The sequence below is a fragment of the Lactuca sativa genome, chromosome 5 (genome assembly GCF_002870075.4).
Source record: "Lactuca sativa cultivar Salinas chromosome 5, Lsat_Salinas_v11, whole genome shotgun sequence".
In the NCBI taxonomy this organism is placed as follows: domain Eukaryota; kingdom Viridiplantae; phylum Streptophyta; class Magnoliopsida; order Asterales; family Asteraceae; genus Lactuca; species Lactuca sativa.
The window spans coordinates 337847304-337874772 of NC_056627.2; the positions used below are offsets into that span (position 1 = coordinate 337847304).

A 27469-nucleotide genomic window follows, 5' to 3' on the forward strand; every position below is an offset into this window, starting at 1 on the left:
TTCATTCAATGAGTTTGTTTGTTTTTTTTTTGATAAAAAATCATTTTGATATCTTTTATCTGTCACTCTGTGAATGGAAAGTCATTTGAACACACACGTGTATATATATATATATATATATATATATATATATATATATATATATATATATATATATATATATATATATATATATATATATATATATATTAAAAAAATCTTTTGATCTCTTTCCAAAAGACAAAAAAAATAATTTTTTTATGTTGAAAGACGTTTTTTTAAGTTCTAACCCTATTTTTCACCGCCAATGTAGCCATCACCACTGTCATGACCACCAACACTACCAGCACCGCCACTAAAATCTTTTTTTATAAAGATTAAAGACATGTAAAAAGACTTTTGATCCATATTTTATTCCAAAACATTTTACCCCCTTCAAAAACAAAAACCACCACCAGTCATTTTCCCAAATGTTTAACATATAAAAAGCAACCAAATGTAAGCAAAAACACTAGTTATTTATATGAACACCAAATACTCATCATATGATGAACGAACCAGATACACAAAAAAGTCGCCAAGATAATCTATCAGCTTCCAAAGTTACAAACCTATTAGAAGACAACCCTTACGTAATAAACATGAATAAAGCATAATCCCCTTCATCTATCGGCTTCCATTATTTTTCAGATCAAGTAAATAGGACCTACAAACATTTTCATATCTCCTCATAGTAAAATAAGGACTCACATACTAAAAATGATTACATAGTATAAATGAATATGATCAAATCAAATTATAGTAAAAAGACATACTCAATTTTCAATAGTAAGCGATCAACACATGCTATTGATATTGAACCATCAAGCACAAGTTCATATAATAACACACTAACATGATCTAATGGTCAAAATTTTCAAATAAAAAAGTCAAAATTGGGAACTTTCTTAGATGTCAGATCTCATCCGATAAGTTCGCTTAGACTCCTGCATTAGCCAACAATGATAGAGCTGTTAATCACTGAATTAATGACAAAAAAATCAATAATGCAAAATTGTACAAAAAGTTGGTTTCTTTTACAAAATTTTGCTCTTTGTTTTGTGCTTCCGAGATTTCTTGAAATGTGAAGTTCTCAACAAGCGCTTAAAAGGAAATGATGTGGATCCATGTGAACTCCCTTGCTTTCTTCTAACTTTCTCTGCATAAAACAACATAAAAATGGTATTTCAACAGGAATATGAAACTCCTCAATTTAATCCCTGAAATAATTAAAACACCAAGACTTGATACCAATGAGTCATTCAATAACCCATCTTTCATTTCATTAAATGTTTCGTAAAATATATTCAAAAGGTAACGATGTTAAAATATATGATCGATATATGCTCCTTACAAGCTCGAGCCCCTCCACTAAAGTAGGAAAAAGACAAATCATAGATGTCAATGTTGTGCACATTAAAAAATGACTTAACAAGAGATCAAATCATTCCATCTTTCATTTTTTGCAATAACACTTTGGTGGATACAAATACAACTAGTCTAAATACATTGAAAATAGCACTTTGGTGTATGCAACACTAATGTTTATGATCCATGTTTGGGGCAATGTGAAACAATCCAAACAATTCTTTCATTTCAATGCTACTCAATGCTAAAAGTATCAATTGCCTCAAAATTTCAAGAAATCTTCTCGTGTTCATTGGAATCTAGTCTTCCACTATGGGCTCTAAGTCCATCTATTTTAAAGCAAACCAACGAACTTTAATGAATAGTAGCCAATAAGCCATCAATCTTGATTATTATTCTTACGTTCTTCATTGTAAATTTCTCAAACACATGTAAATCGTGCGCTTTATTTAACAAATCATCACATGTTTTTGTGCAACATCTTGAAAAGATTTACTCTGACCTGGCCATATGATGCAAAAAACACATTTCTCACCAACTTTCTTCTATTTTTGAAATCCATTTATAGTAAATGCTCGTTGGCCTTAGTATCTTTTCCAAAAGGTTTCATAAAGAGAAAACATAGGAAACAAAATGTAGCATCTAATGTAATTAAATATTCAAACCAAAGAAGTTACTTTAAGCCAAGAAACTTGAAAACAATGTTACGGAAAGTGTTGATTGAAGAGGACCAAGATTAATACTCGTTGACTAATTGTTGGATAATCATAAATCTGAATACATAAACCAAGATCTTGTTCTATTTTACTAAGTAACGACCATTAGATGTTGGGCAATTTTCCTCTAAAACAATCTTTGATGGATCCACAGGATGTTGTGTTTTATTGCTCATGTCTTCTCATTAACAAACCTTGTAGATCGGGATACTACGGGCAACAAGCCTTTACCACAGACGGATTTCAAACTTAGAAAAACGTTGGTGTGAAAAAATGTGTTTTCGTACATCATATAAGAACCAAATATAGATCTTTTCACAATGTTGGACAAAAAGTATGTGATGATTTGTTAGATAAGGTACATGATATATGAAATGTGTGAGAAATTTACAGATGAAAAGCATAAGAATAATAGATTGAGATTGATGGCTACTATTCATTGGTTTCGTTGGTATGCCTCTCAAGCACTTGCATTTAGAGCCCATAATGAAAGACCATATTCCATCAGCAAAAGAAATTTTCTTGAAATGTTGGAGGCAATTTGAAGTTCGGTACTTTTAACTCTAAAGATGAAAGAATTGTTTGTAATGCTCCCAAACATGCATCATAATATCATATACATCATCACTGCATCCACCAAAAGTGTTATTGTGCTATTTTCAATGCATTAGGTCTAGTTGCATCCACAAAAGTGCTATTGCAAAAAATGGATGATTTGCTCTATCTTGTTAAGTCATTTTGCCAGATATGCAACACCGATTTCCCTTACTTGTCTTCTTCCTACGTTAGTAAAGGGGCTCATCATGCACTTGAATATCATTACTCGTATGGATATTTTTTATGAAGCACTTAAGTGTCAACCAATGGAATTAGATTATCAATTCAATGATAGCTCGATGGAGTTGATTCATCTTTCAACAACTTTAGAACCTAAAAGTACTAATTAGCCTTTTCAAAGTGGTGATGTATGTCGATTAGTAAAGAAGTTTTATCCCGAAGATTTCAATGACTATAAGAAAATACTTTTGAAGATGCAACTCCAACCTTACAAAAATGATTTCGTTCAACATGTTAATTATAAACAATTAACATCTATATCAAGATTGTGTCAATAGTTGATAAAGACTAAAATCAAGATGCACAAGTAAGGTCTCATGTAAATGAGAAACAATTCAAAGCAAGAAGGCAGTATTCTTAAAGTTTATAAGGCTTTACTAAAAGAATAACGTACCTGATGAAGACTCTTGTGCATAAAAATGATTGATTTGACTATGCTCTTTGACTTCTTCTTGGACTTCCATTGATATATCTTCCAATGGCTCATGAACAACTGAATTACCATCGATATGTTCCAACTCATCATGAGACCTTAAAGTGGCCAAAGTATTGGAAGCTGCAACTGAAACATTTTCCCCCATTACACTCAATTCTTCTTCTAAAACATCTTCATTCAAAGATACACTACACAAGGGCAAAGATGAACTAACAGGTGTAGCTATCACATCTCTTGCATCCTTCATGTGTTCTTCTTCCAAAAACTCTTCACACAAAGATGCATCACAAGAAAATTTGTCAACTTCTTCACATTTACTGACATTTGCTTCTAATATAGCCTCATCACTTGGTATCTTATTCACTTCTTCTATAATCATAGCACAAGTTTCACCTCCCTCAACATTAGCCAAAACTTCAACAGTTTCAAACTTTTCATTTTCTCCTTTCTCCTGAGCCTCCATCAATGAAGTCTGACTATTTTCAATAGGATGATATGACTCTAATTTTGTTTCAGATACCATGTCCTTAATGTGCAATCCATGTGATGACAATCCATCAATGACTGAAACAAAATCAATGGCTTTAACAGTTTTTGATTCTTTACTTGAGGCTGCAAATGACTTTGCCATGTCATCAATTTGCAAATCACCTTCACCACTAGAGATTGGGTCCCACTTAAGCCAGTCATCAAAACCAGCTCCCTCAATATCAGTTGTGATTAACTCAACCCTTATCGCCTCTTTGTAGAATTTCTTCTTTCTTAAACTGTTTTCAAGTAGAGATCTGTGGATCATGCAAGAAACATAATTTACACAAATGGAAGTCGATAATTTACCACATGACACTTTGAAAAAGCATTATTTATATACCTACATGTTCTTGAAACAGAAGCTTTAGCACGTTCCATTGATAAACCAAGTAGAGATGCAAGATTTGCAACATCATGTGGTCCTCTAAGTTCAGTTACAGAAGGAGCAGCACTTGAAAAAATTAGGTTTTTTCCACGTGTCCAATCCACCAACACCTTCAAAGTTCAAATAGCATATACCTCTTATCAGAAGACTAATTCCATAAATCTGTTGTGTGATATAAATAAAAATGGAAGATCTTATAGTTATACCTTGGCATTGGATATCATTTGTCTTCTCAACTGAGCATCCAGAACAAGACCTGAGTATGTAATTTCAAAATATACTCCTCTCTGCATATCAACAACAAGAATATCTTCTCATAATCAAATACCCATGTCTAAATTTCTACTTCTGTAAAGATTCTAGAAGGTAACTAACAAAAAGATTTAAAAGCAAATCAAATAGGGATAGTTACAGAATTATAACCTCGATTGCAGCCTTAATCAAGGGTTGCTTCAATCGAAAACGATTCTCTGAAAAATCAATGGAAATTATATCCACCTATACGCGAACACATTCAGAATTCAGAATCTTAAATCAGTTGCTAATAAAGAAATCACTGACGTATAAGCTTATTTTGGATCTATGAATCTAGTATCCCCTTATAAAATCAGCGAAAATAAACCTTAGTACATAATTATGAACATACTTATGACACAAACAAGTCTCTACTAATTATCTGCTTGTGTATGATGTAAATATTCATTGAAAAAAATGAAACAAAACAAGACCTCGTAATTTTTACAAGCTTGATCGAAGGCGTCCTGTTTCAAGGGTCTCACAGCAACAATGTCATAAGTTTTAAGAACCGGGTTGCCAGAATTAAGAGCTGATCCTTGTGCGGGTGTATCAACAACAACCGTGAGACGAGTGTATTGACGGAAGGGTGTGGAGGTTGGAACATTGAGGAGGCGGCGGTGAAGGTTTACAGAGGTGGAGATAGAAGGAGAGACCTTGAGAACAGAAGAAAGAGGGAACAAAGAGATTGAACAACGGTCTGCTTCCGACATTACTCCGGTAATAGTACGGTTGTATGCAACTCCGGTGTAACCCAATTCCATGGCTTTGACGGCGAGTTTCAATCGTATCGATTTTTCGGTGGTAGGGTTCCGCTTGTTGGATTCAGTGTAGGGTATATTAAGATCGAAAAACCCCATTCTCAAACTCTGTACAGTCTCACACACAGGTAAGAAGGTGGAGGGAAGAAGCGATTATCGATTATGGAAGAAATCAAAGAGTTTAGGTTTTCCATTAAGGAGACCCGACCCATAGAGAGAATCCACCCCGATTTATTAGACCTTAAAGTATTGAGTTGATGCAAGTTTAGTCCCCTATGTTTGTTATTCTACAATAAAGTACAAGGTCTAGAAACCATATAAAATTTGGTATCTTCATAATTTAATGAGTTTAATTATGCATTGCATGGCTATAAACTATAAGGCTAAGAGGAGTGTTGGTAGCTAGTATCGAGCTCTACATTAGAATGAAGTTATATTTAGGGTTGTAAATGAACCGAATGAACATGAACGAGGTTGTTCATGTTCGTTCGTTTAAGGTAGTCGAACAAACAAACAAACATGAACGGATAAACAAACAAGTTTTCTTGTTCATGTTCGTTTGTTTAACAAATTACATAGTTCATGTTCGTTTGCTTATGTTCGTGAACATGCTAAACGAACATATATGGATGGAGACAAACAAACATAATTGAACACATATGAACATAAACAAACAAATAATATAATAATGTAATCAAACACAATTGAGCAAATATGAACATAAGTGGAACTTAAATGAACGAACAACATAAACAAACGTTCACGAACATAATTTGACGAAAAAGACCATTATTCATGTTAATTCAATTAATTAAACAAACACGAATTTGTGTTCATGTTTATTCATTTATTAATAAACGAACTTTCCGCCGAACGGTTCACAAATAGTTCGTTGGTTCAGTTTGTTTACAATCCTAGCCATATCTCCTTCTTTATCAAAGGGAGAGAAATAACAAAAGTGTGTTGAACTCTACACAAAACCTCGTTATATCGACATGATGAGCTGGAGCTCTCCTCATTTTCCGAGCTCCACATTAGATTTCACCTCACATAGGTCGAGCTATGCAGATCCCAGTCTCTTTAGCTTAAGATACATGCCCTAAATAAGTCTAACTTCAAAGTCGAGAAGATGTGATCGATGTCTTTGATCCAAATTTTGGATATACATTCAAACTTTCTTTTTATTTGACATGGCCAATGTATTAACATCAATATTTTATTTTAGGATGTTAAGTGAACTAATGTGAGAGGGCTTGTGTCTCAATAGTATAATGTGCTGGTAAAAAGATACTCATCAGTCACAACTAATTTTTATGGTCTTTTTTGCAAAAAAATATTTTCTCCGACATTGTATTCCGGAGATAGATTTAGGATTTCGGAGTTACTTTTAATTAGCTTTTATTGTTACCAAATAAATGTAATAAATCCAAATATAATTGAAAATGTATTTATTTACAAGTTATCTAACAACGCCCTCCTAAAATTATAATTAATTGAACTATCAAAATTCACATACCACTTTATTATCACGTCAATACCATCTAATTATTTATGATTTTATATCTAAAATTCAATTTCATTAGATTTCTAACATACCTCTATATTCAAAGTATATTTAAACCATTTTTTATCATAACCTAATTCTCACCAAAAGTCAGTCATAACATATTTCATAATAAAACCCTTTAAGTCATTGTCTGAAAATGTCTTCCCATTATCTGAAATTCATTCACAACACTAATTGTCCTTCAAATCCAACAATTAGTTAACGCATTGGGGAAATTTTGAATCTAGGAGGCAGGTAGATGCTAAAGAATCAGGGTACAAAGAACCAAAAGCATAATCTAAGCGACTCGGCCAACAAATGAAGGATAAGCTAGGAACTATTGAAGCCAAGAAAAAACAGATAGTGGATATGAAAAAATAAATTTAGGCTACTGCCCACCGGATAAAAAAGCGAGCACATTGGGATTGTAGAGGGTGAGTTTTGGGCAAATTTGTGAGAAAATGAGAGGAGCGAAAGCATGAGTTGATAAAAAAAGGCAAAATTATCGTACGACTATCCAAAAGTTTTGTTCATAAAAAACAAAGATAGATGGTTATGTATATAAAGATCATTTCTATTAATGACAAACATTAAAGTTGTTTTATGTTTTTATGTTTCATTTAAGGCTTATTTGATGGTCCAATTACTTTGTGGATTTGAAAAACAAAGTTAAATGGTATAATAATAATAATAATAATAATAATAATAAACAAAGTTTTGCACATACATTAAAAACAGTGATTAAAACAAATATTCACATATGTTTAACATAAAAGTGAAAATGTCTAAACATACTAGTTAGGAAATGTGTACCCCGTGCCATCTATGCAAATCGCCTATAATATGTGTTACCTCATTCGGTAGCGTAGCCCTCAATGCTCATTTGTGTAAATGTCTAAACATACTAGTTGAGGAAGTTTGTACCCCATGTCATCTGTGCAAATCGTCTATAATATGTGTTACCTCATTCGGTAGCGCAACCCTCAATGCTTACTAACATACCATACGTTAACATTTCAACAAACCAATATATAAAAACACTTGGTCCCTCTCGATGGGGGGGGGGGGGGGGGAGGGGCTACTATGGTGTGAGGGTGTGTGTTTGTGTGTGTGTGTGTGTGTATATATATATATATATATATATATATATATATATATATATATATATATGGGGTTAGGGATATGTGTCTATTATGTACCTAAGCTTATATATATATATATATATATATATATATATATATATATATATATATATATATATATATATCCAAACTAATCATGATATTTTATTTATTATTATTCCTTAAGCATGTGACTTACTAAACCAATCAGATTTGTGTTCGATTTCTTCATTGTGTGTAAGACTTAAAACATTAAAAGTCATGGTCATTTAAGCAACCCTATTAAACTTTAAATGAAAAGTAATAGAATAAAGATAAAAGAACATACGATAACTCAATAAAGGTTTTCACAAATCATTGGATATAGTTTTCAATTGAAGGACAAGACATTTGAGTTATCTTCATTAAAAAAAAATATTCGTTTTTTATATTCCCTATAAACTTCTATGAATTTTTGTAATAAAAAGATATAGAAGTGATCTTTTCCTTCACAATTTCAAGTGTGAAACTATCGACGTGACAACATCAAATCTCTTTAATACCATAGTACTAGACAACATTGAGACAATGTGGAAAATGGTTCGCATAGGTTGAACCAATATGTGGATTCTGAACAATAATTCTCAACCTAAGAACTATCAAGATAGTAATGTCAATAACAACAAATCCAAATACTCCAAAAACCAATGGGTATTTTGTATACAGATGAGTATGTATACATATACAAATGGATGGAAACATTATATATGACATATACTTATGTTATGTAATCTAAACACAAGCAGATACTACCATATTCACACAAGCTCGAAAATGGGTTCTATTGGCCATTGAAAAATGATGTAACCATTATAAGAAACCACCACATCTTTCTTTCTTCTTTTATCCCCTCTTTCATTTCAACAATCATTTTTCAAATAAAAAATAAATTATTATTATTATTATTATTATTATTATTATTATTATATTTTAAATACCACTCTATAAGAATAATGCCAAGATTTTAACTTTCAGTTTCACACAACCGCGTATCACATTTCTCTCATTCATTTTTTTTCATCAAAATAGATTTCAACAAACTCACCTCATGATCCAGTCAAAAAAAAAAAAAAAAAAAAAAAAAAAAAAAAAAAAAACTCATGCTACTAGTCCGAGCATACATACCAGCTTACTTACTAACTCAATAGACACCATTATTCATTCACCCCTATAATTTCAATTACAAAGTTTGAGATCTTTGGAAGATTTTGTAATAATAAAAACAAATTTAAAGATAACTTTTAGAAACATAAGTATAAAATTTTAGAAATATATGAACAAAATTCTCTCATCTAATTTATTTTAAAAAAATTATAAAACTTATTAAAATGATAATGAGGTATGTTGGACTTTGGAGAGAATTTAGAGAAGAATTATTTCGGGTGGCATTGATAATATTAGAAAAATACATTGAGTTGCGTGGGATGTGGTCACTAGACCCAAAAGCTTAGGGGATTTGGTGCTGGTAGCCTTAGACCATCTGTTATACCCACCAATAACCATTATAATGGTGGGTCATCATCATCACACTCTTACCACTAATCATGGGATACCTACCACTAAACACCACTCCACCTTATTTTTTTTATTTAAATTTCATTCAAAAATACATTAAAACACAATAAAACATATTTTTTATTTAAATTTAATTCACAAAAACAATAAAACATATTTTTTTAAATTAGTTTTTTATACAATACAACAAAGATTACATTAATTTAAAACAGACAATGTAAAATAAAAAGATAATAATAATAAAAAAAAAAAAAAAAACATAAAAATGCAACTACAAACAACTTAAACTAGTTTTTAACCCTTATTTTTAATGACCAAATTTTGGGGACTCTCAATTTTCGTCAAGCTTTGACTTGTTTAAACGGTGTGTGTTTCGTGTCTTCATATTGGTACATGATCACACCAAACAGGTCGCCTTCGTTTACGTTGTTTATAACAAAGTTATAAATTTCGTTGCATTCAAGGCATTTAACCCTCATGTCGCGAAACTTCGAACATATTTCATCAAGATTACGACTTTGGCAACCCATTAAATCATGAAAATCGTTTCCAACTTTTATCCAAAAATTATGAGGTATTTCTAGGTCTTCTGAAACAGCTACCCATGCTAATGTTAAGTTCTCTTCTTCATTTTCTCACCAATTCATCCTTTTAAGAGCCATTGGTTTTGAATTTATCAAGCAAAAGAAGTATGTGATTTTGAGAAGAAGAAAAATGAATTATATGAGTAAAATGAATGAATAAGTATGGTATTTATAGAAGAGGTTTAATGTTGTTCGAAAGATAAAAAAAATAAAAAATAAAAAAGTTAAACCCTAAATATGGTCGTTACTAAATAGCCAATTGCATTGGCCATTTCCATTTGTTGTCCCAACCACGAGCCACAGGGGTGGTGTGCACGGTCATGGTCCGTGGCCACCTAGACCACGAACTCGTCGGTTGCAACCATACCGAACAGTCTTAGATACATAAATATTACGCTTCTTGCGAAATGGTGGTGGAGATTAAAAATTTAGCATGATTCTCTTTGGTACTCATGTATTAAAGCAACTAGGTGTGAGCCCCGTGTATTACACGGGTTTATTTAAAAAAGTTGAATATAAAATAATAAGGATCAAGTTTTTCAATATATCTACCCTAATAAATGAAAACTAATTTCTTTGTTTATAATTGGATTCCATAACATTTTTTGTTTTGAAAAAGTTATTGTATAAGTGAAAATTATGATGTGTAAACATTTAATTATGGAAGAATTGATTATTGCCCCAATTTGTAGTTGTAGGTTTTTCTTGGTATGGTTATTGAAAATTAATTTAATGATTCTATATAACATAAATAAACTCACATAAAATATGGAATTTACTTTTAAATTTAAGAAAATTAAAAGCACAAGAAAATGCCAAGTGGAAAAAGAAAAAATAAAAAAATCCTACAAAATGACATGTGTCGAACTAAATGAGAACATGACATTTGGCAAAAACATTTTCATTTATTAGGGTAGATACATAACATTAATTGTATTGATGGAAAGCTTTTAGCTAAATGTTGTATTCCTAGGGTGTGGCTTGCTATTTATCAAATTTCTTGGGATTTAGAGGTGTGGGGTATTTATCTTGATAAACTATTTTGCAGGAAAACAAGGGCTTAAAATTGTACTCATTTTTGGAAGGATAGATGGTGCCATGATTTAATTCTCAAAGATTAGTTCCTGGAGTTATATAAGATCAAGACAAGCAAAAATTGTAATATTTCAAAGAGGTTAAATGGGTAAAACGGAGCTGTTGCATCCTTCTTGGAAAAGACATCCGAGAAGAGGTAAACAAAAGAGCAAGCTAAAACAAGTAACTGTCAATTCAGTCAGAACAGTAAGTTTAAAATAAGCATCAACTCATTGACTCATTGATTGCATAGCCAACTAATTACATTAAATCGAGTAAATTTAAAAACAGTGTGATCCCAACCCGACCCAAATAGGAAGAACTCTAACCCTAACCTTAACCATTTTCTTTCTTGATAGCAAGACTTTTTCTAAACAGACAAACCCTAACCACCAAATCCGTAAAGAGTACGGCCTTGCCTCTTCAACGCATACACGACATCCATGGCTGTAACAGTTTTCCGGCGAGCATGTTCTGTGTATGTAACAGCGTCTCTGATCACATTCTCCAAAAAGATCTTCAATACTCCACGAGTCTCTTCGTATATCAAACCACTGATACGCTTCACACCCCCTCTCCTCGCCAGACGACGGATCGCCGGCTTCGTGATCCCCTGAATGTTGTCACGGAGAACCTTCCTATGACGCTTTGCTCCTCCCTTTCCCAATCCCTTTCCTCCCTTTCCACGTCCTGACATTTTCAAATTGATTGAAAGTCTGGAATAGAAATTTGTTTCAAATCAGGGTTAATGTAATCGTCTTGGATTAAAAATCGATCAATCTTAAAGAAAAATTTTTGAGGGAAACACACTTACCTTAATAAAAGCTTCTGTAGAGGAGGGGAAACGAAGAACAGACGATGAAAAACTGAAACGAGGGGATTTGAATATATAGGGGGGAGTGGGGGTGAGCTGGATCCTTGATGTGTTGGGATCCGCCGATGTAAGAGAATGGACGAGTGAGATGAGGGGACAATCACGCGGATATGTGACATGGCAGATGTGCTTTATGTTTGGGAAAAAAGACGGGTTTGAGTACTTAATTTTTTTATTATTTTAATGAACTTAATATAAATTAATTTCAAATTTCATTTTATTTTTTATATTAATCATCTAAATCATTTAGAATCATATTATTTTTTGTTCGTTTATTTTTTAATTTTTTGGTATTTTATTTGTTTATATAATTTAATTATTGTTTTTTAACATTTTTTCATTTATTCTAAGTATGCTTTTAAAAAATAAGATCATTCAAATTCGTAATTCTTTTTTACAAATTCGTAATGAGTTTTGTAAAGTTTTTGTGTATATATATATATATATATATATATATATATATATATATAAAGCTAGTATTTTTTCTTGAATCTCATGCATTTGAAACCCTCATTCTTTTTTCCTTTCACCACATTCATTTGAAACTCCCATGACTTTTTAATTTCCTTGTAATAATAATTATAATTTGGTAATTAGGTTAAATAAATATCAAATCTAAAGTGTATTCATATACAAACTAAATTTGAATATTAAAATAATATCTTTAATTCTACTTATAAAATTATGTTATTTAAGTTTTAACATATTATACTTAATTTATTAGTTTTAATAAATTGTTGGATGTAACCATTATCATTTTAAAGGTATAATTTTTGAATAATTTGTATAAAATATTTAAACTATTAATTAAAATATAACATTATAGGCTCAACTTAAATATAAATTTTATTTAACTTAAACAACCCAAATATTCTTTTATAAATAGTTAAAAGTGATAAATTGTAGTGTCTTTCTAATAATGATTGTAAGTTGGTTAATAAGGTTAAATAAATATCAAACCTAAAGTATAATCACAAATAGACTAAATTTCAATTTTAAAATAATATCTTTACTTCTATTTATGAAGTTATGTCTTTAAATTTTAACATACTATACTTAATTTATTATATTTAAAATGTTGTTGCATGTAAACCATTATCAGTTTAAAGCTACAATTTTTGAACAGTTTTGACAAAATACTTAAATTGTTAATTTAAATATAACATTAGAGTGTCAACTTAAATATAAATTTCAGTTCCACTAAAAAAACCAAATAATATTTTGTAAATAGTTAAAAGTGATAAATTATGGTGATAAATACAAAAACTAAATTGTAATATCAGTTTAACTAAAATATTTCCTAAATATATTTATATAATCGTTAAAAATTGTCAAATAAGTAGCTTAAAATAACTTATAATAACAATAGTTAAAAATAACTCTATATAACTGATTATATTGTTACCTTTAAAATCAAAAAATAATGTTTGATGTTTTAAATAATTATAATGATAGAAATTAAAACATTAAGCAAATAAAATTTAAAAAATTAGTTAAAAATAACAACTATAAATCATATTAAACCATATATAATATTTAATTTTATTGATGTGTAACTCGCGAGTAGAAGTCATTCAAATGATTGAGATTATGCGTTATAATAGATTTATATATTATCATATAATTCAAAATAATCAATATATTATATCAAATTAATATACGAATTATTATATCAAATTTAACAACGTTAGTGTTATATTTTAAAAAATATATATTTGTAAAGACTTCAACTATATAGGTGTTTCTGCACATTACAATGTCAACTAAAATATAAATTTCAGTTCCATTTAAAAAAACTAAAGAATATTTTGTAAATAGTTAAAAGTGATAAATTGTAGTGATAAAAGCAAAAACTAAATTGTAATTTCAATTTAACTAAAATATTTCTTAAATATATTTTTATAATCGTTAAAAGTTTCCAAATAAGTAGCTTAAAATAACTTACAATAACAATAGTTAAAAACAACTCTCTATAAATGATTATATTGTTAGCTTTAAAATAAAAAAAACAATGTTTGATGTTTTAAATAATTATAATGATAGAAATTAAAACATTAAGCAAATAAATTTTAAAAAATTAATTAACAATAAAAACAACTATGTATAACATCAAATCATATATTATATTTAATTTTATTCATATGTAACTCGCGGGTAGAAGTCATTCAAATGATTGAGATTATGAATTATAATAAATGTATATATTATCATATAATTCAAAATAATCAATATATTATATCAATTTAGTATATATACAAACTATTATATCAAATTTAACAACAACTTTATTGTTATATTTAAAAAATTACCTATTTGTAAATATTTCAACTATATAGGTGTTTCTGCGCAACGCGCGGGCATTCGCCTAGTATATATATATATATATATATATATATATATATATATATATATATATATATATATATATATATATATATATATATATATATATATAACGAGTGAGAATGCAAAAAAAAAAAAAAAAAAACAAAAAAAAAACAAAAAAAAACAAAAAACAAGTTGCACCGATAAACCTTTTTGTATGGTAAAAATACATAAATAAAAGGTTTGAAACGTTATAAGGACTTTAAAAATAACTTGATAAAAGTAAGTAGAAAATTTAAAAATTGTGAAGAAAATAATAAAAAAAGTTATGCATAGATAATCGAAATCTAAAATAGTTATACAATAAAAACAACATTTTAGATCGAACCTAAATTGAGTTTTAATAAATAGTAATGAATAATAAATTAAAATATATAGGTTAATTTGAAATCGGCTCTTAAAAATTCAAATCATTTGACCCTGTAAACGTTTTTTTTTAATAAATGTATAAACAAGAAAATACATAAATAAAAATTTTGAAACGTTATAAAAAGTTTAAAGTGGAATTTTAAAAAGGCAAATTAAAAAAAAAAAAAAAAAAACACGAAAGAGGAAAATAAAAATTGTACAACTTCATAAGCTCATAAAATTCTCATCAATGACCATTTTGCTGTTTTGGTTAATAATTGACTAAAAGTTAAATCTCTCAAATTTTTTGGGTTCTTATATCATTTCTGTTGTGTCAACTATTTCTTAATCATCAAGCACTTTTTCTTGAATATTATTAAATACTTCATGCATTTTAGTATTACCAAAATGGTCTACATACATATGGAGTTTAACACCACATTCATACGTAATTGTTATAAATTCAACATAATTAAGCTTAGTCTGAACTAACCTCAAACCTTTTAGAAAATGAATGGTAGGAAGACGGTAATAGGGCTTCTCACATTTTTTTATGTAAAATTTTCGACGAACTCATAGCACCCGTCCTTGTTCATTCTGACGAAATCAATATTTTACGGCCTCTGATTAATCTTGTCGGTGTATCGGGTACCTAGTGAAGATACACTGGAATGTTTTGATTTATTGCATTGTGAATTTGTGATATTTGGGGTGCCTATCATACGCCCTCCTTTACCAGGGCACATTATTTTTTAACCATCATGGATGATTATAGTATGGGTGTTTGGTTGTTTCTTTTAAAACTCATACATCAAGTTGGTAGGCATCTAAGAGCTTTCCATGAAATGATTCAAACACAATTTGACAAAAATATCAAAAGGTTTAGATGTGATAACGACGAGGAGTTCACATCTAATGAATTGTTGTCCTTTTACCAAGAAAATGGGATTTTACTCGAAACCAGTTGCACCCACACGCCTTAACAAAACGGTGTCGTCGAAAGGAAACATCGACACCTTCTTGAGACGGCTCGGGCGTTAAGATTTGAAGCTAAACTTCCAAAAATATTTTTGGGAGAATGTGTCATGAAGACCACATATATCATTAAACGATTACCACCTAATGTAATTGACAACAAAACACCTTTCGACTTACTCCACAATCAAAGCCCTGACTACGATTTCTTGAGAGTTTTCGGTTGCCTTGTGTATTATCAAAACACAAACACCGTTGGAGATAAGTTCGAAACGAGGGGGCCCAACGACTTCTTGGGATACCCATCAGAAACGAAAGGGTATAAGATTTATGATCTATAAGAAAAAATAATTGTGTCGAGAGACACTAAGTTTTGCGAAGACTTCTTTCCTTTTAAGAAGGTTACTTCCAACTGTTAACATGAGGACCTGTTTGAAACAGTTAAATATCATGTTGTCACTGGAAGCGCAAGAATTGATACCAAGATTACCGAAATCAATGAAAGATAAAGTGATGGGCCTTTTGAACTTAACATTCCATTACAAGAGCATGTTCATGAGGATGGGTTTGATGAAACAAAAAAGCCACGACAAGACTTTGACCACACCGTTTTGTGGACCACAAAGCCATATCGAAGACAATGTAAACCAAGAGACCAACTTTGAATTATAACGTTTTAAAAGGTTCAAAATTCAACCGACATGTTTTAAAGATTTTCATGTCTAACTTCCCATATTTATAAACCCCTCACGACCCATCTCCAAACAAGACCCCTCTACGGTACACCATCTCTCAAACTCTATGTCTTGTGATAACTTTTCTAGTTCTCACAAAACCTTCTTGGCGGTCATCAAATCCCACGACAAGCCAAAGAGATTCAACCAAGCCATGCAGGATGAACGATGGAAAGATGTTATGAAAGAATGAGATTCGTGCTCTTGAAGAAAACATGACATGGACTCTCTGTTGGAATAGTGTCTAAGCCCGTAACTATATTTGGTATGTACTTGACCCGGTTGTGCATGGTCCTTTTGGGTTGCCTTCTCCAGAGCAACTTGACAAGGTAATTTAAGGAGAAAGAGAGAGTATTATGATTTATTAATATATTATAAGAATAATATATTAAAGGAGAAATCATATTTATTTAATTAGTATTGGTCATAAATTAATTAATAATTAATTTAGTGGTCAAAAGAGATTAATTGAATAAAGGGGTATAAACTGTCAAATGTGTGATAGTTGAGTTTTAGGTTAAGGAAACCTAATGGGCTTAAGGGGAACGAAATTATGATGGGTAACCATCATATTTTCGTCCAAGGGCCTTATTCCAGAAGGTTCCATGGGCTGCTTTGTGGTTAAGCTGTCCATTAGGGTTTAGAGTGAAACCCTAGTAATCTGCAACTATAAATATGACCCTTAGGGCATGAATTCGGCTATCACTTGATTCTAAGAGTACCCTAGGGCGAATTCTAGCCTCCCTCTCCCTCTCTCATATTGCCTTCTTGCTTTTGGGGTTTGTGAACCATTAGAGGAGTTGCATTTGTGACTCTAGGCTCAAAAGAAGAAGATATACAAGATCTAAGTCAATCATTGAAGAGGTAAACATCTAGATCTGATTCTATATGTTATTTCAGTTGTTTATATGCTAGATTAGGGTTTGTAAGTCTTGGAATCAAAGCATGTTCAATAGTGAAACCTAGATCCAAGCATTAGGGTTTGTATGAGCACATAGGAATGTTTCTTATGCATAAAACCCATCAGTGGTATCAGAGCTTTGATTGGTTTCAGTTGTATGTGATGCTTAACTGCTTTATTTGCTGAGAAAACGATTTTTGGTCCCTGCCCGACTCAACTCGGCGAGTCACTACCTGGACTCGGCGAGTTGGCCCCTACTCGGCGAGTCAGTTCGTCAGAATTACGGTTTTTCGGTTTTTTTGCTGCTGTTTTGACTTGGACTTGATGCTTAATTGTTTTATGAAGGTAAAATCCGAATTTTATCTATATTAAGTGTTTATCCTTGCCAAAAGAATAGATAATTTCAAATCTTTTTAAATATTAGTTATTCATGTGATAAATATGGATTATTTAAAAATTATTTGGTAATTATCTAATGACTAAAATTAAGACTAGGTCAAATATATATAATTATGAAATTAATTGGTTAATTTGAATTATTTGTTATTTGATCCCTTATGTTTTGAAAAGTTCAAAACTTGCCCTCAAGTTTTGAAATTTGAATTTTGTAATTAAAAGTTTAATTTTGAATAATTTAAATTTCAAACCCTTAGAATTTTATAAGTTTAAAATTCAACCCTATACTATTATATATTACAAGCTTAATTAATATATATATTTATAACTTAAATGCTAGTCTTACCGTTAGTAGGCCTCATTCACGAAGCCGGTCTATAAGGTGGGTATAAGGTTGCTGCCTATAAAATGGCGCTTAATGGGTGTACACTCACACCTACCGCTTGCTTGACTGGTGGAGGGTCGTTAGCCGAACGGGTAGGATAGGGCAACCCTCTACTCATTAAAACTATAATGTTGAATACAAAGTAACTACATGATTTTTGCAAATTCCCATTCCTAGTTACTTTAGGGTAAAATGTGAAAATGATGCTAATCCATGGAATTACACTTCGTACCCTTGTCAAACGTTGATGGAGCGCGTGTGGTTAACCGGCACATCAATTTGGGGATGACATAGGTAGCGAAGGGTGACTCGATGTTGGTCATAGATCAATGGAGCGTGTGTGGTTTACCGGCACATTGATTGGGTGATAGTGACATTGGGTGCACCACGTTGATTCGCTTGGTTATTCACAAATTTGTTTGCGATCCTCGGCATCCCAGTCGCAAATTTGAAATGCATATCGAGATTTAAACATGCAATTGAAAAGTTCAATGAATCTCAAAGATCTAGGAGTTTTCAATACATTTAAAACCTAAATTGCTTTTCATGGTGAGAATTAGTGAATCGTCATTCACTTACCTTCAAATTATTTACTTTTAGAGTACGGCATCCCTTTCTAAGTTGTAAATAATGTTGTTGGATCCTAGCCCTAATTTCTCATTTGGGTGTTTAATTAGGGATTCAATTCTAATCAAAACTTTGTTCCTTTTCTTTTCAGATGTCTGCTAACAACAACAACAACAACGCTTTTGGGTCATTCTCGTTGATGAACTTGTGTCAGAAAGTGACATTTGATGGTTCAAACTTCAACGAGTGGATGAGGTACATTCGCATGATCACACGCTACGAGGACAAAGAATATGTCCTCGATGAGAAGCTTGAGAAGATCATCCCAGATGTTGCTACTCCTGAGGAATTGGCCGCCTTTGAGGCCCACGAGCGTGATGCCACGAAAGTTCACTGCATCATGCTGGCCACCATGAACCTCGAACTCCAAAAGTCCTATGAGGACATGTATCCATATGAAATGCATCAGGATTTGCTGGACAGGTATCACCAGAGCGCGAGACAAGAGCGCTATGAGATCATTACTAACATGATCACCGCTAAGATGGGGAGTGGAGAATCCCTAACCTCTCATCTGCAGAAAATGCAGAGGTATGTTGATCGTCTTCTCAAACTTAATGTTAAGTTTGATGAAGATTTGGCTATCGACATAATCCTCCACTCCTTGCCCTCCTGCTACAATCAGTTCAGGATGACCTACCATATGAACAAAGAGGAGGTCTCCTTGAGCAAGCTCCAAGGACTTTTGAGGACTGCTGAGAGCAACCTCAAAGACAAATCCGTTGCACCGTCCCCTGCTGTGGCCGCTCCTGTGATGGCAATAGGTCAAGGAAAGGGCAAGAAGAGGAAGGCTCCATGTAAGAGCCACCATAAGGGGAAACCCCGTGATGGTTCATCCTCAAGTGGGACCAAAGCTGGCTCCGTTAAACCCTCTTCCGATCCTAAAGAAGCAGAGTGCTTCTATTGCCACCAAAAGGGCCACTGGAAGCGAAGCTGCCCTCAATATCTGCAGGACATAAGAGATGGGAAGATCAAGCCCACATTTGCAGGTATGTATTCTATTAAATCTAATAATTCATCATTTGCTACTTCATGGGTTCTTGATACAGGATGTGGTTAACACATTTGTTCTGATTTGCAGGGCCTAAAAAGAAGTAGGGAGATGGAGCATGGGAAGATGAACCTGATTATGGGAAACAGAAGATCTTCGCCTGTAACCAAAGTCGGTGTTTATTCTTTAGTGTTGAGTAATGGGTTAGGAATAGATTTAGAGAATTGCTGTTATTCGCCAGATATGGCAAGAAACATTATTTCTTTTCACGGGTTGTTTAGACAAGGTTTCAGATATTCATTTGATAATAATAATGGTTCTATTAATGTTTATTTGAATGGTGTCTTTTATTTCAATGCATTACCTTGTAATGGGATTTATGAATCTGTGATGATTGTTGATAATTTTGGAAATAATGTTTTGAATATTGATTCGTCTACTAGTCTAGACAAAGCATGCTTGTGGCATTGTCGCCTTGGCCATGTCAACAAGAAACGCATAGCCCAACTCCAAAAGGATGGAGTGTTGGAGTCATTCGACCTTAGGGACGATGACACGTGTGAGTCTTGTTTACTTGGGAAGATGACCAAGTCACCCTTTACTGGCACTTGTGAAAGGGGTGAGGGTTTATTGGATCTCATACACACCGATGTGTGTGGGCCCTTTAGATCCACCACAAGGGATGCTTGCCGCTTCTACGTGACTTTTACAGATGATTATAGCAGATATGGATATATCTACTTGATCAAGCAAAAGTCGGAAACCTTTGAAAAGTTCAAAGAGTTTAAGAATGAAGTGGAGAATCAGCTGGGCAGGAAAATCAAGATGCTTCGGTCAGACCGAGGAGGAGAGTACCTAAGTCTTGAGTTTCACGACTATCTAAAAGAATGCGGAATCGTTTCGCAATTGACGCCTCCGAGAACGCCACAATTGAATGGTGTGGCTGAGAGACGTAATCGGACCTTGTTGGACATGGTTCGTTCTATGATGAGTCGGACTTCGTTACCAATAGCTTTCTGGGGGTATGCCTTAGAGACTGCCGCCCACATACTTAACTTAGTTCCCACTAAGAAGGTTTCCAAGACTCCTCACGAGATGTGGACAGGGAAGGCTCCCTCGTTGGCACATATCAAGGTTTGGGGTTGCGAGGCTTTCGTAAGACGAGAGACTCACGAAAAACTAGAACCTCGTAGTGAGAAGTGTTATTTCATTGGCTATCCGCCGAAGTCTTTTGGCTACCTTTTCTATAGACCGAGTGACAATGTTGTCTTCGTTGCTAGAAGAGGGGTTTTCCGAGAAAGGGAATTAATAAGCCAAGAAGACAGTGGGAGGAAAATTGAACTTGAAGAGATTCAAGATCAAAGCAACGAAGGAACCTCAGACACTGGCACTCAACTTGAGGAGGAAACTCCTGTTGAACCTATTGACGAGTCCCTACCTCTTTGACGTTCCACTAGGGCTAGTTTTCCACCCCAGTTTTATGATTTTTATATCACTACTGAAGGGGATACATTTATTAGTGATAGTACACTAGTAAATTTGGATGAACCTAGCAGCTATAAGGAAGCCATGGCAGGCCCAGAGTCTGCAAAATGGAAAGAGGCTATGGACAGCGAGATTCAGTCCATGTACGACAACCAAGTTTGGAATTTGGTTGATAATGTACCGGGTCGTAAGACAGTCGGGTGCAAGTGGATCTTCAAGAAGAAGACGGACATGGATGGGAAAGTGCATACTTATAAAGCGCGATTGGTTGCGAAGGGCTTTACTCAAACTCCCGGAGTTGACTATGATGAGACCTTCTCGCCAGTTGCGAAGATAAAGTCTATTAGGGTGATGCTTGCCATAGTTGCGTTTCATGATTATGAAATATGGCAGATGGACGTGAAAACCGCTTTCCTTAATGGAAAGTTGGCTGAGGATCTCTACATGAATCAGCCAGAGGGTTTTGTCGATGCGAAGCATCCAAATAGAGTATGCAAGCTTGAGAAATCCATTTATGGATTGAAACAAGCATCTCGCAGGTGGAATCTTTGTTTTGATGAGAAGGTCAAAGAGTTTGGCTTTCTGCGAAGCGAAGATGAATCTTGTGTGTATGTCAAAGCCAGTGGGAGTATAGTAAGCTTCCTCGTATTGTATGTCGACGACATACTACTCATAGGAAACGATATCCCAACCTTGCAGGAGGTCAAGTCCTGGCTTGGGAAATGTTTCGCTATGAAGGACCTCGGAGAGGCTGCTTATATTCTGGGAATAAGAATAGTTAGAAACAGGGAAAAGAGACTGATAGGACTCAGTCAAGATACATACTTGGAAAAGGTACTAAAGCGTTTTAGTATGGAAAATTCCAAGAAAGGGGAGTTGCCAATCCAAAGCAATACCAAGTTGAGTAAGACTCAGAGCCCGAGTACAGAGACAGAGATAGCTGATATGAGTCAAGTACCTTACGCTTCCGCAGTAGGCTCTATCATGTACGCTATGACTTGCACTCGCCCTGATGTGGCCTTCGCCTTGAGCATGGTCAGCAGATATCAAGGGAACCCTGGTAGAGCTCATTGGATTGCAGTTAAGAATATTCTTAAGTACCTTCGGAGGACCAAGGAATGGTTTCTAGTCCTCGGTGGGAGTGATGACTTAAGGGTACGAGGGTACAGTGACGCCAGTTTTCAGACGGATCGGGATAACTTCCGATCGCAGTCGGGCTGGGTCTTTACCCTAAATAGAGGAGCAGTGACTTGGAAAAGTTCCAAGCAAGAGACCGTAGCTGATTCAACGTGCGAATCAGAGTATATTGCGGCGAGCGAAGCGTCAAAGGAGGCTATATGGTTGAAGAACTTCATTGGAGACCTTGGAGTTGTGCCATCCATAAAAGAGCCGATGGAAATTTTCTGTGATAATGAAGGTGCGGTTGCTTTGACCAAGGAACCGAGAGATCATGGCAGATCTCGACATATTGACAGAAAATACCATTTTATTAGACATCGGGTAGAAGAGGGACTCCTCGTTGTGAAGAGGGTATCATCAGAAGAGAACCCAGCAGATCCCCTTACGAAGGGACTGAGTAGGGTCAAACACTTGCAGCACGCTAAGAGCATTGGGCTGAAGGATGATATAAGTTTGGATTAGATAGGAAATGTGTAATAGATAGTTTGTACTTGACATTTGATGAATAAATGAAATTGTATTATTTATGAGTAAAGTTACTATCTCATGTTGGTTATTTATCTATTGTTTCCAATTTTGCATGTTTTGACTTCCTGAATGATATGATTGTTCAAAAGGTCCACAGTCGTTCATATTTTGGAAGTAGATATGAATTAAGACTGTCATGAATTGTTTGTAGATTGTCTGAAAGGTTTTGGACATAGCAAAGGCTTGCTGCAAAGTTCATGAGTGCTTGTGAATATGAGTTGAGCATTGGATTAAACCCGAGTTTGTTGTATCACTTAGTGGTCTCTTATCTTAAGTGATCGCAAAGTGATAACATCATATAGTCTTAAAACTTAGAGATATGGTTGTTGTTTGCTGGTTGGTTATACATTGATAATGTGTAAACGCATCAGTAACTTGATGTTATAAAACACATTATTGTGTGTGATCCATTAGCAAATGATAGATGCATATGAGTCGAAGTTGATCTGTTCCTTTTATTCTATGAGGATAAAAGTGATATATTGGCCACTTGATGATTTGTTTTGACTTATGTGCCGGTCCCGGTCAGAATGAAGTTGATGCGTTCAACTAAATTCTATGTCAAACAAATCGGAAATCAAGGAACTACTGCTGGACAATAAGCATTGTTAGCATAATATCCAAAACAGAGGATTATACGATCCCTTATCTAAAGGACAAGTTGATCAGAGTTGACAGCGAAGTATAAGAGCTACGATTGCTAATAGGATTCTGAAGTCATATGTGAGATATAGTTACTAGACTTATCCAAGTGGGAGACTGTTGGAATAGTGTCTAAGCCCGTAACTATATTTGGTATGTACTTGACCCGGTTGTGCATGGTCCTTTTGGGTTGCCTTCTCCAGAGCAACTTGACAAGGTAATTTAAGGAGAAAGAGAGAGTATTATGATTTATTAATATATTATAAGAATAATATATTAAAGGAGAAATCATATTTATTTAATTAGTATTGGTCATAAATTAATTAAGAATTAATTTAGTGGTCAAAAGAGATTAATTGAATAAAGGGGTATAAATTGTCAAATGTGTGATAGTTGAGTTTTAGGTTAAGGAAACCTAATGGGCTTAAGGGGGAACGAAATTATGATGGGTAACCATCATATTTTCGTCCAAGGGCCTTATTCCAGAAGGTTCCATGGGCTGCTTTGTGGTTAAGCTGTCCATTAGGGTTTAGAGTGAAACCCTAGTAATCTGCAACTATAAATATGACCCTTAGGGCATGAATTCGGCTATCACTTGATTTTAAGAGTACCCTAGGCCGAATTCTAGCCTCCCTCTCCCTCTCTCATATTGCCTTCTTGCTTGTGGGGTTTGTGAAACATTAGAGGAGTTGCATTTGTGACTCTAGGCTCAAAAGAAGAAGATATACAAGATCTAAGTCAATCATTGAAGAGGTAAACATCTAGATCTGATTCTATATGTTATTTCAGTTGTTTATATGCTAGATTAGGGTTTGTAAGTCTTGGAATCAAAGCATGTTCAATAGTGAAACCTAGATCCAAGCATTAGGGTTTGTATGAGCACATAGGAATGTTTCTTATGCATAAAACCCATCACTCTCGAGGGTTTACCGGAAGGAAAACACGCTATAGACTCGAAACGGGTGTATAAAGTGAAATACAAACCAAATGTAAAGTTAAACGGTACATTGCTCGCTTATTAGTGAAGGGTTTCACACAACATGGAGGGGTTGATTACCATGACACATTTTCTACAATAGCTAAATTCGTTACAATTAGAACTCTTATAGTCATAACAAACAATAAAATTGGATTGTTGACCAACTTGACGTGAACAATGTCGTCCTTCATGAGGATCTTGATAAAGAAGTCTACATGAAGATTACACAAGGCTTATTTAAAGAAGGTAAAAAAAGAGTTCGCAGGTTAAAGATATTGGGTTTTAGTATACTACAACATCTTATGGTGTACATACAACCCTAAATGCTTTGAATCTATGTTTTCTCTAATTATACATGCAATATTGTTTCCAAAGCATTAAGCCTACAACTAGCATACAATTGACATAAACAACATAAAATACTAGTTATGAGTTTACCTCTTTATTTAGCTTATAGAACTTGTTGTATTTGGCCTTTAAGAACTTAGCACCCCAAGTGTGATGCCTCGAACGGTTCACAGCACAATTAGGACAAAGGAGAGCTTGAGAGATATGTTGCTAGCTCCAAAATCGGCTCTAATGAACTTCAAGAACTCTAGTCGTCGATTTTGGGTGCTAAGGGAGTCCTTTTATAGCGTGGCAAAGTTTGGGGTTACACCCGTGAAAACCCTTATGCCCATGACCTTTCATATTACTTAGGCTTCATGGGTTAAACCTCTATACACTATCCATGGAATACCATATTGGTATAGCCCATCCTAAATAACAATTGGCCCACACTATAAGAATCATTGATTTACCAAATCAATCCCCATATATTTAATTAGTCTCTTTTGATCACATAATTAATTCCAAATTAATTATTGATCAATACTAATTAAATAATATGATTTCATATTAATATATTAGAACTTATAATATCTTAATAAATCATAAGTAACCTCTTACTCAAGTATCCATCCTATCAAACTGTCATGGTGATATGCAACCCGAATGGACCATGCTACTCTCGGGTCAAGTACATACCAATTATAGTTATGGGCTTAGACACCTGATCCAACAAAAGAGATCTCTTTACGGGCTTAAACAGGTTTCGCACAACTAGTATCAAAAGTTTACAACGTCTCTCTTTGACCTCGAGTTCAAACAATGCAAGGTTACTCCCTTTTCATCTAAAACTATATAGTAGCTTTGTGGCGGCTTTAATATGTGGACGACATCATCATGATTGAAAATGACAAAGACAAAATCGAGTCTATGAAGGATAACCTTAACAAACGGTTCACCATAAAATACACAGGGACCTTAAAATAGAATTAGTATTTCAAGAAACGTTCATAAGTTGGGTAGTCTTACCTATTATAGGAATAAAACTTATAAAGGATGCTTAGTTTAATTAAGTTTGAATAGTGGGTAGCATCATGTGAAGGGTATATGTGTTAGGAATAGAGAGTAGAACTATGTCCTATGACACTATCAGGTGTCGATGTATGGTAGCTCCGTACGAGAGTACATCTTAGTATTTCTATTGGATGACCATAAATTATGGGTCCAAATCAGGCAACTGTGACGGTATGTATGGTCATCTCCCATGGTAGGTGACAACACTCGACCATTCTAGGCGGTCTTGTGAATTACGTTGCTAGTATAGGCTCATAACTTATAGATGTAGATGAAGAGTAAATTCATTAAATACTTTGATGGCTCGGGTGCCTTTATGACTTTCACCAACCATGGAAACCCCTAGCAGTGTAGTCAAGTCCTCTCTGTTAAACGATTTATCTTCCTGATAACCGTGGACTAGGATTTGTGAGGATCATTTCGGGGTACGTTTGGGATAAAGGGTTTTATATATAATTGGGCTTAAGCTTATATATATATATATATATATATATATATATATATATATATATATATATATATATATATATATATATATATATATATTGTTTGGTAACAATTGATTTTGCAGGGTTGATAATTAATTAGGGAATATTATCATAACATTATTATGAGATTGAAATCTCTATGTATCTCACTAAGTTTTCCAACCTGATCCACTTAGTTTATATGCATCACACATATCAATACTTAAGCCACTTGAACTTGATTAGGATGATGAGTGATTAAGGGAAAGTTTGTCATGATGATCAGGATCATTAGATCTTTACGTTGTAACTTATGTATTTGTATTGATTATGACATCCTTAAAGTTTTAATAAATCGAGGCAATCACTTGTACTCAAAATGTTTAAATATTATGGGATCTTCGCAACAATTTTAAAAATGTAAAGAAAAAGTTTTAATTAGTTCTAAAAATCAGAGGATGTCACATCTTTTGCATTCGACTTTATCAGTGATAGTAGGGGGGCTTTGGTTGAGCATGACTAGATTTATAATGGAAAATCATGACAAATTAGTCTTAGAGATAATTACGTAATACAATTATTATTAGAAGAAAATATAACTATTGTATACATGCGTTCTTATCGGAATATAATAGATCCTCTTACTATAAAACTTTCAAGAGACATGTTTTTTTTAAATTACTAGAGATACGAGATTAAAACTTAAAAACCATTGATTATGGTTGACAAGAATACCAACCCAACATTTTCTTCAATTTAAATATACTTAAAGATTCAATGTGTCTCTAGCCAATAGGTTGAATATTCAAATCTTGATAGAAACAAATGTGTCGTTTATGAGTAGATAAGGGATTTGTGAGTTAGGTCATGTTTGGCGCGCCACAGCTAGCTTATTTTTTGAGCTTTTTTATGTTGTCGTGTTTGGTAAACCAAAAAGTAGCTTATAA

General features: G+C 33.4%; 2 protein-coding genes across 3 annotated transcripts; both read right to left on the reverse strand.

Moving 5' to 3' along the window:
* Window positions 1–686: 686 nt before the first annotated feature.
* On the reverse strand, window positions 687–5552 carry LOC111921046 (protein GAMETOPHYTE DEFECTIVE 1). Of its 2 annotated transcripts, XM_023916632.3 has the most exons (7): window positions 5020–5551; window positions 4715–4789; window positions 4498–4578; window positions 4247–4401; window positions 3334–4160; window positions 1060–1177; window positions 687–965 (listed from the first exon to the last, which is right to left on the reverse strand). In XM_023916632.3, the coding sequence occupies exons 1-7, from the start codon at window positions 5443–5445 to the stop codon at window positions 941–943; spliced, it is 1707 nt and encodes a 568-aa protein (XP_023772400.1). In that variant the 5' UTR covers window positions 5446–5551; the 3' UTR covers window positions 687–940. The 2 variants fall into 2 exon arrangements, with proteins under 2 accessions (XP_023772400.1, XP_042751421.1); XM_042895487.2 differs by lacking the exons at window positions 687–965; window positions 1060–1177 and adding an exon at window positions 2369–2729 and having other exon boundaries at window positions 5020–5552.
* A 5885-nt stretch (window positions 5553–11437) lies between these two features.
* LOC111921047 (histone H4) lies at window positions 11438–12233 on the reverse strand. Its single transcript, XM_023916633.3, has 2 exons — window positions 12040–12233; window positions 11438–11941 (listed from the first exon to the last, which is right to left on the reverse strand). The coding sequence occupies exons 1-2, from the start codon at window positions 12216–12218 to the stop codon at window positions 11611–11613; spliced, it is 510 nt and encodes a 169-aa protein (XP_023772401.2). The 5' UTR covers window positions 12219–12233; the 3' UTR covers window positions 11438–11610.
* Window positions 12234–27469: the final 15236 nt, after the last annotated feature.

What these genes read in the sequence shown, in the direction of transcription:
- LOC111921046 (XM_023916632.3), bottom strand. Translation starts at nt 5,445, where the DNA reads ATGGGGTTTTTCGATCTTAATATACCCTACACTGAATCCAACAAGCGG. An exon ending in AAATGATATCCAATGCCAAG is followed by an intron (nt 4,402 to 4,497) that starts GTATAACTATAA and finishes TGAACTTTGAAG; the next exon opens with GTGTTGGTGGATTGGACACG. An exon ending in TGCACAAGAGTCTTCATCAG is followed by an intron (nt 1,178 to 3,333) that starts GTACGTTATTCT and finishes TGTTTTATGCAG; the next exon opens with AGAAAGTTAGAAGAAAGCAA.
- LOC111921047 (XM_023916633.3), bottom strand. Translation starts at nt 12,218, where the DNA reads ATGTCACATATCCGCGTGATTGTCCCCTCATCTCACTCGTCCATTCTC. An exon ending in CTACAGAAGCTTTTATTAAG is followed by an intron (nt 11,942 to 12,039) that starts GTAAGTGTGTTT and finishes TTTCTATTCCAG; the next exon opens with ACTTTCAATCAATTTGAAAA.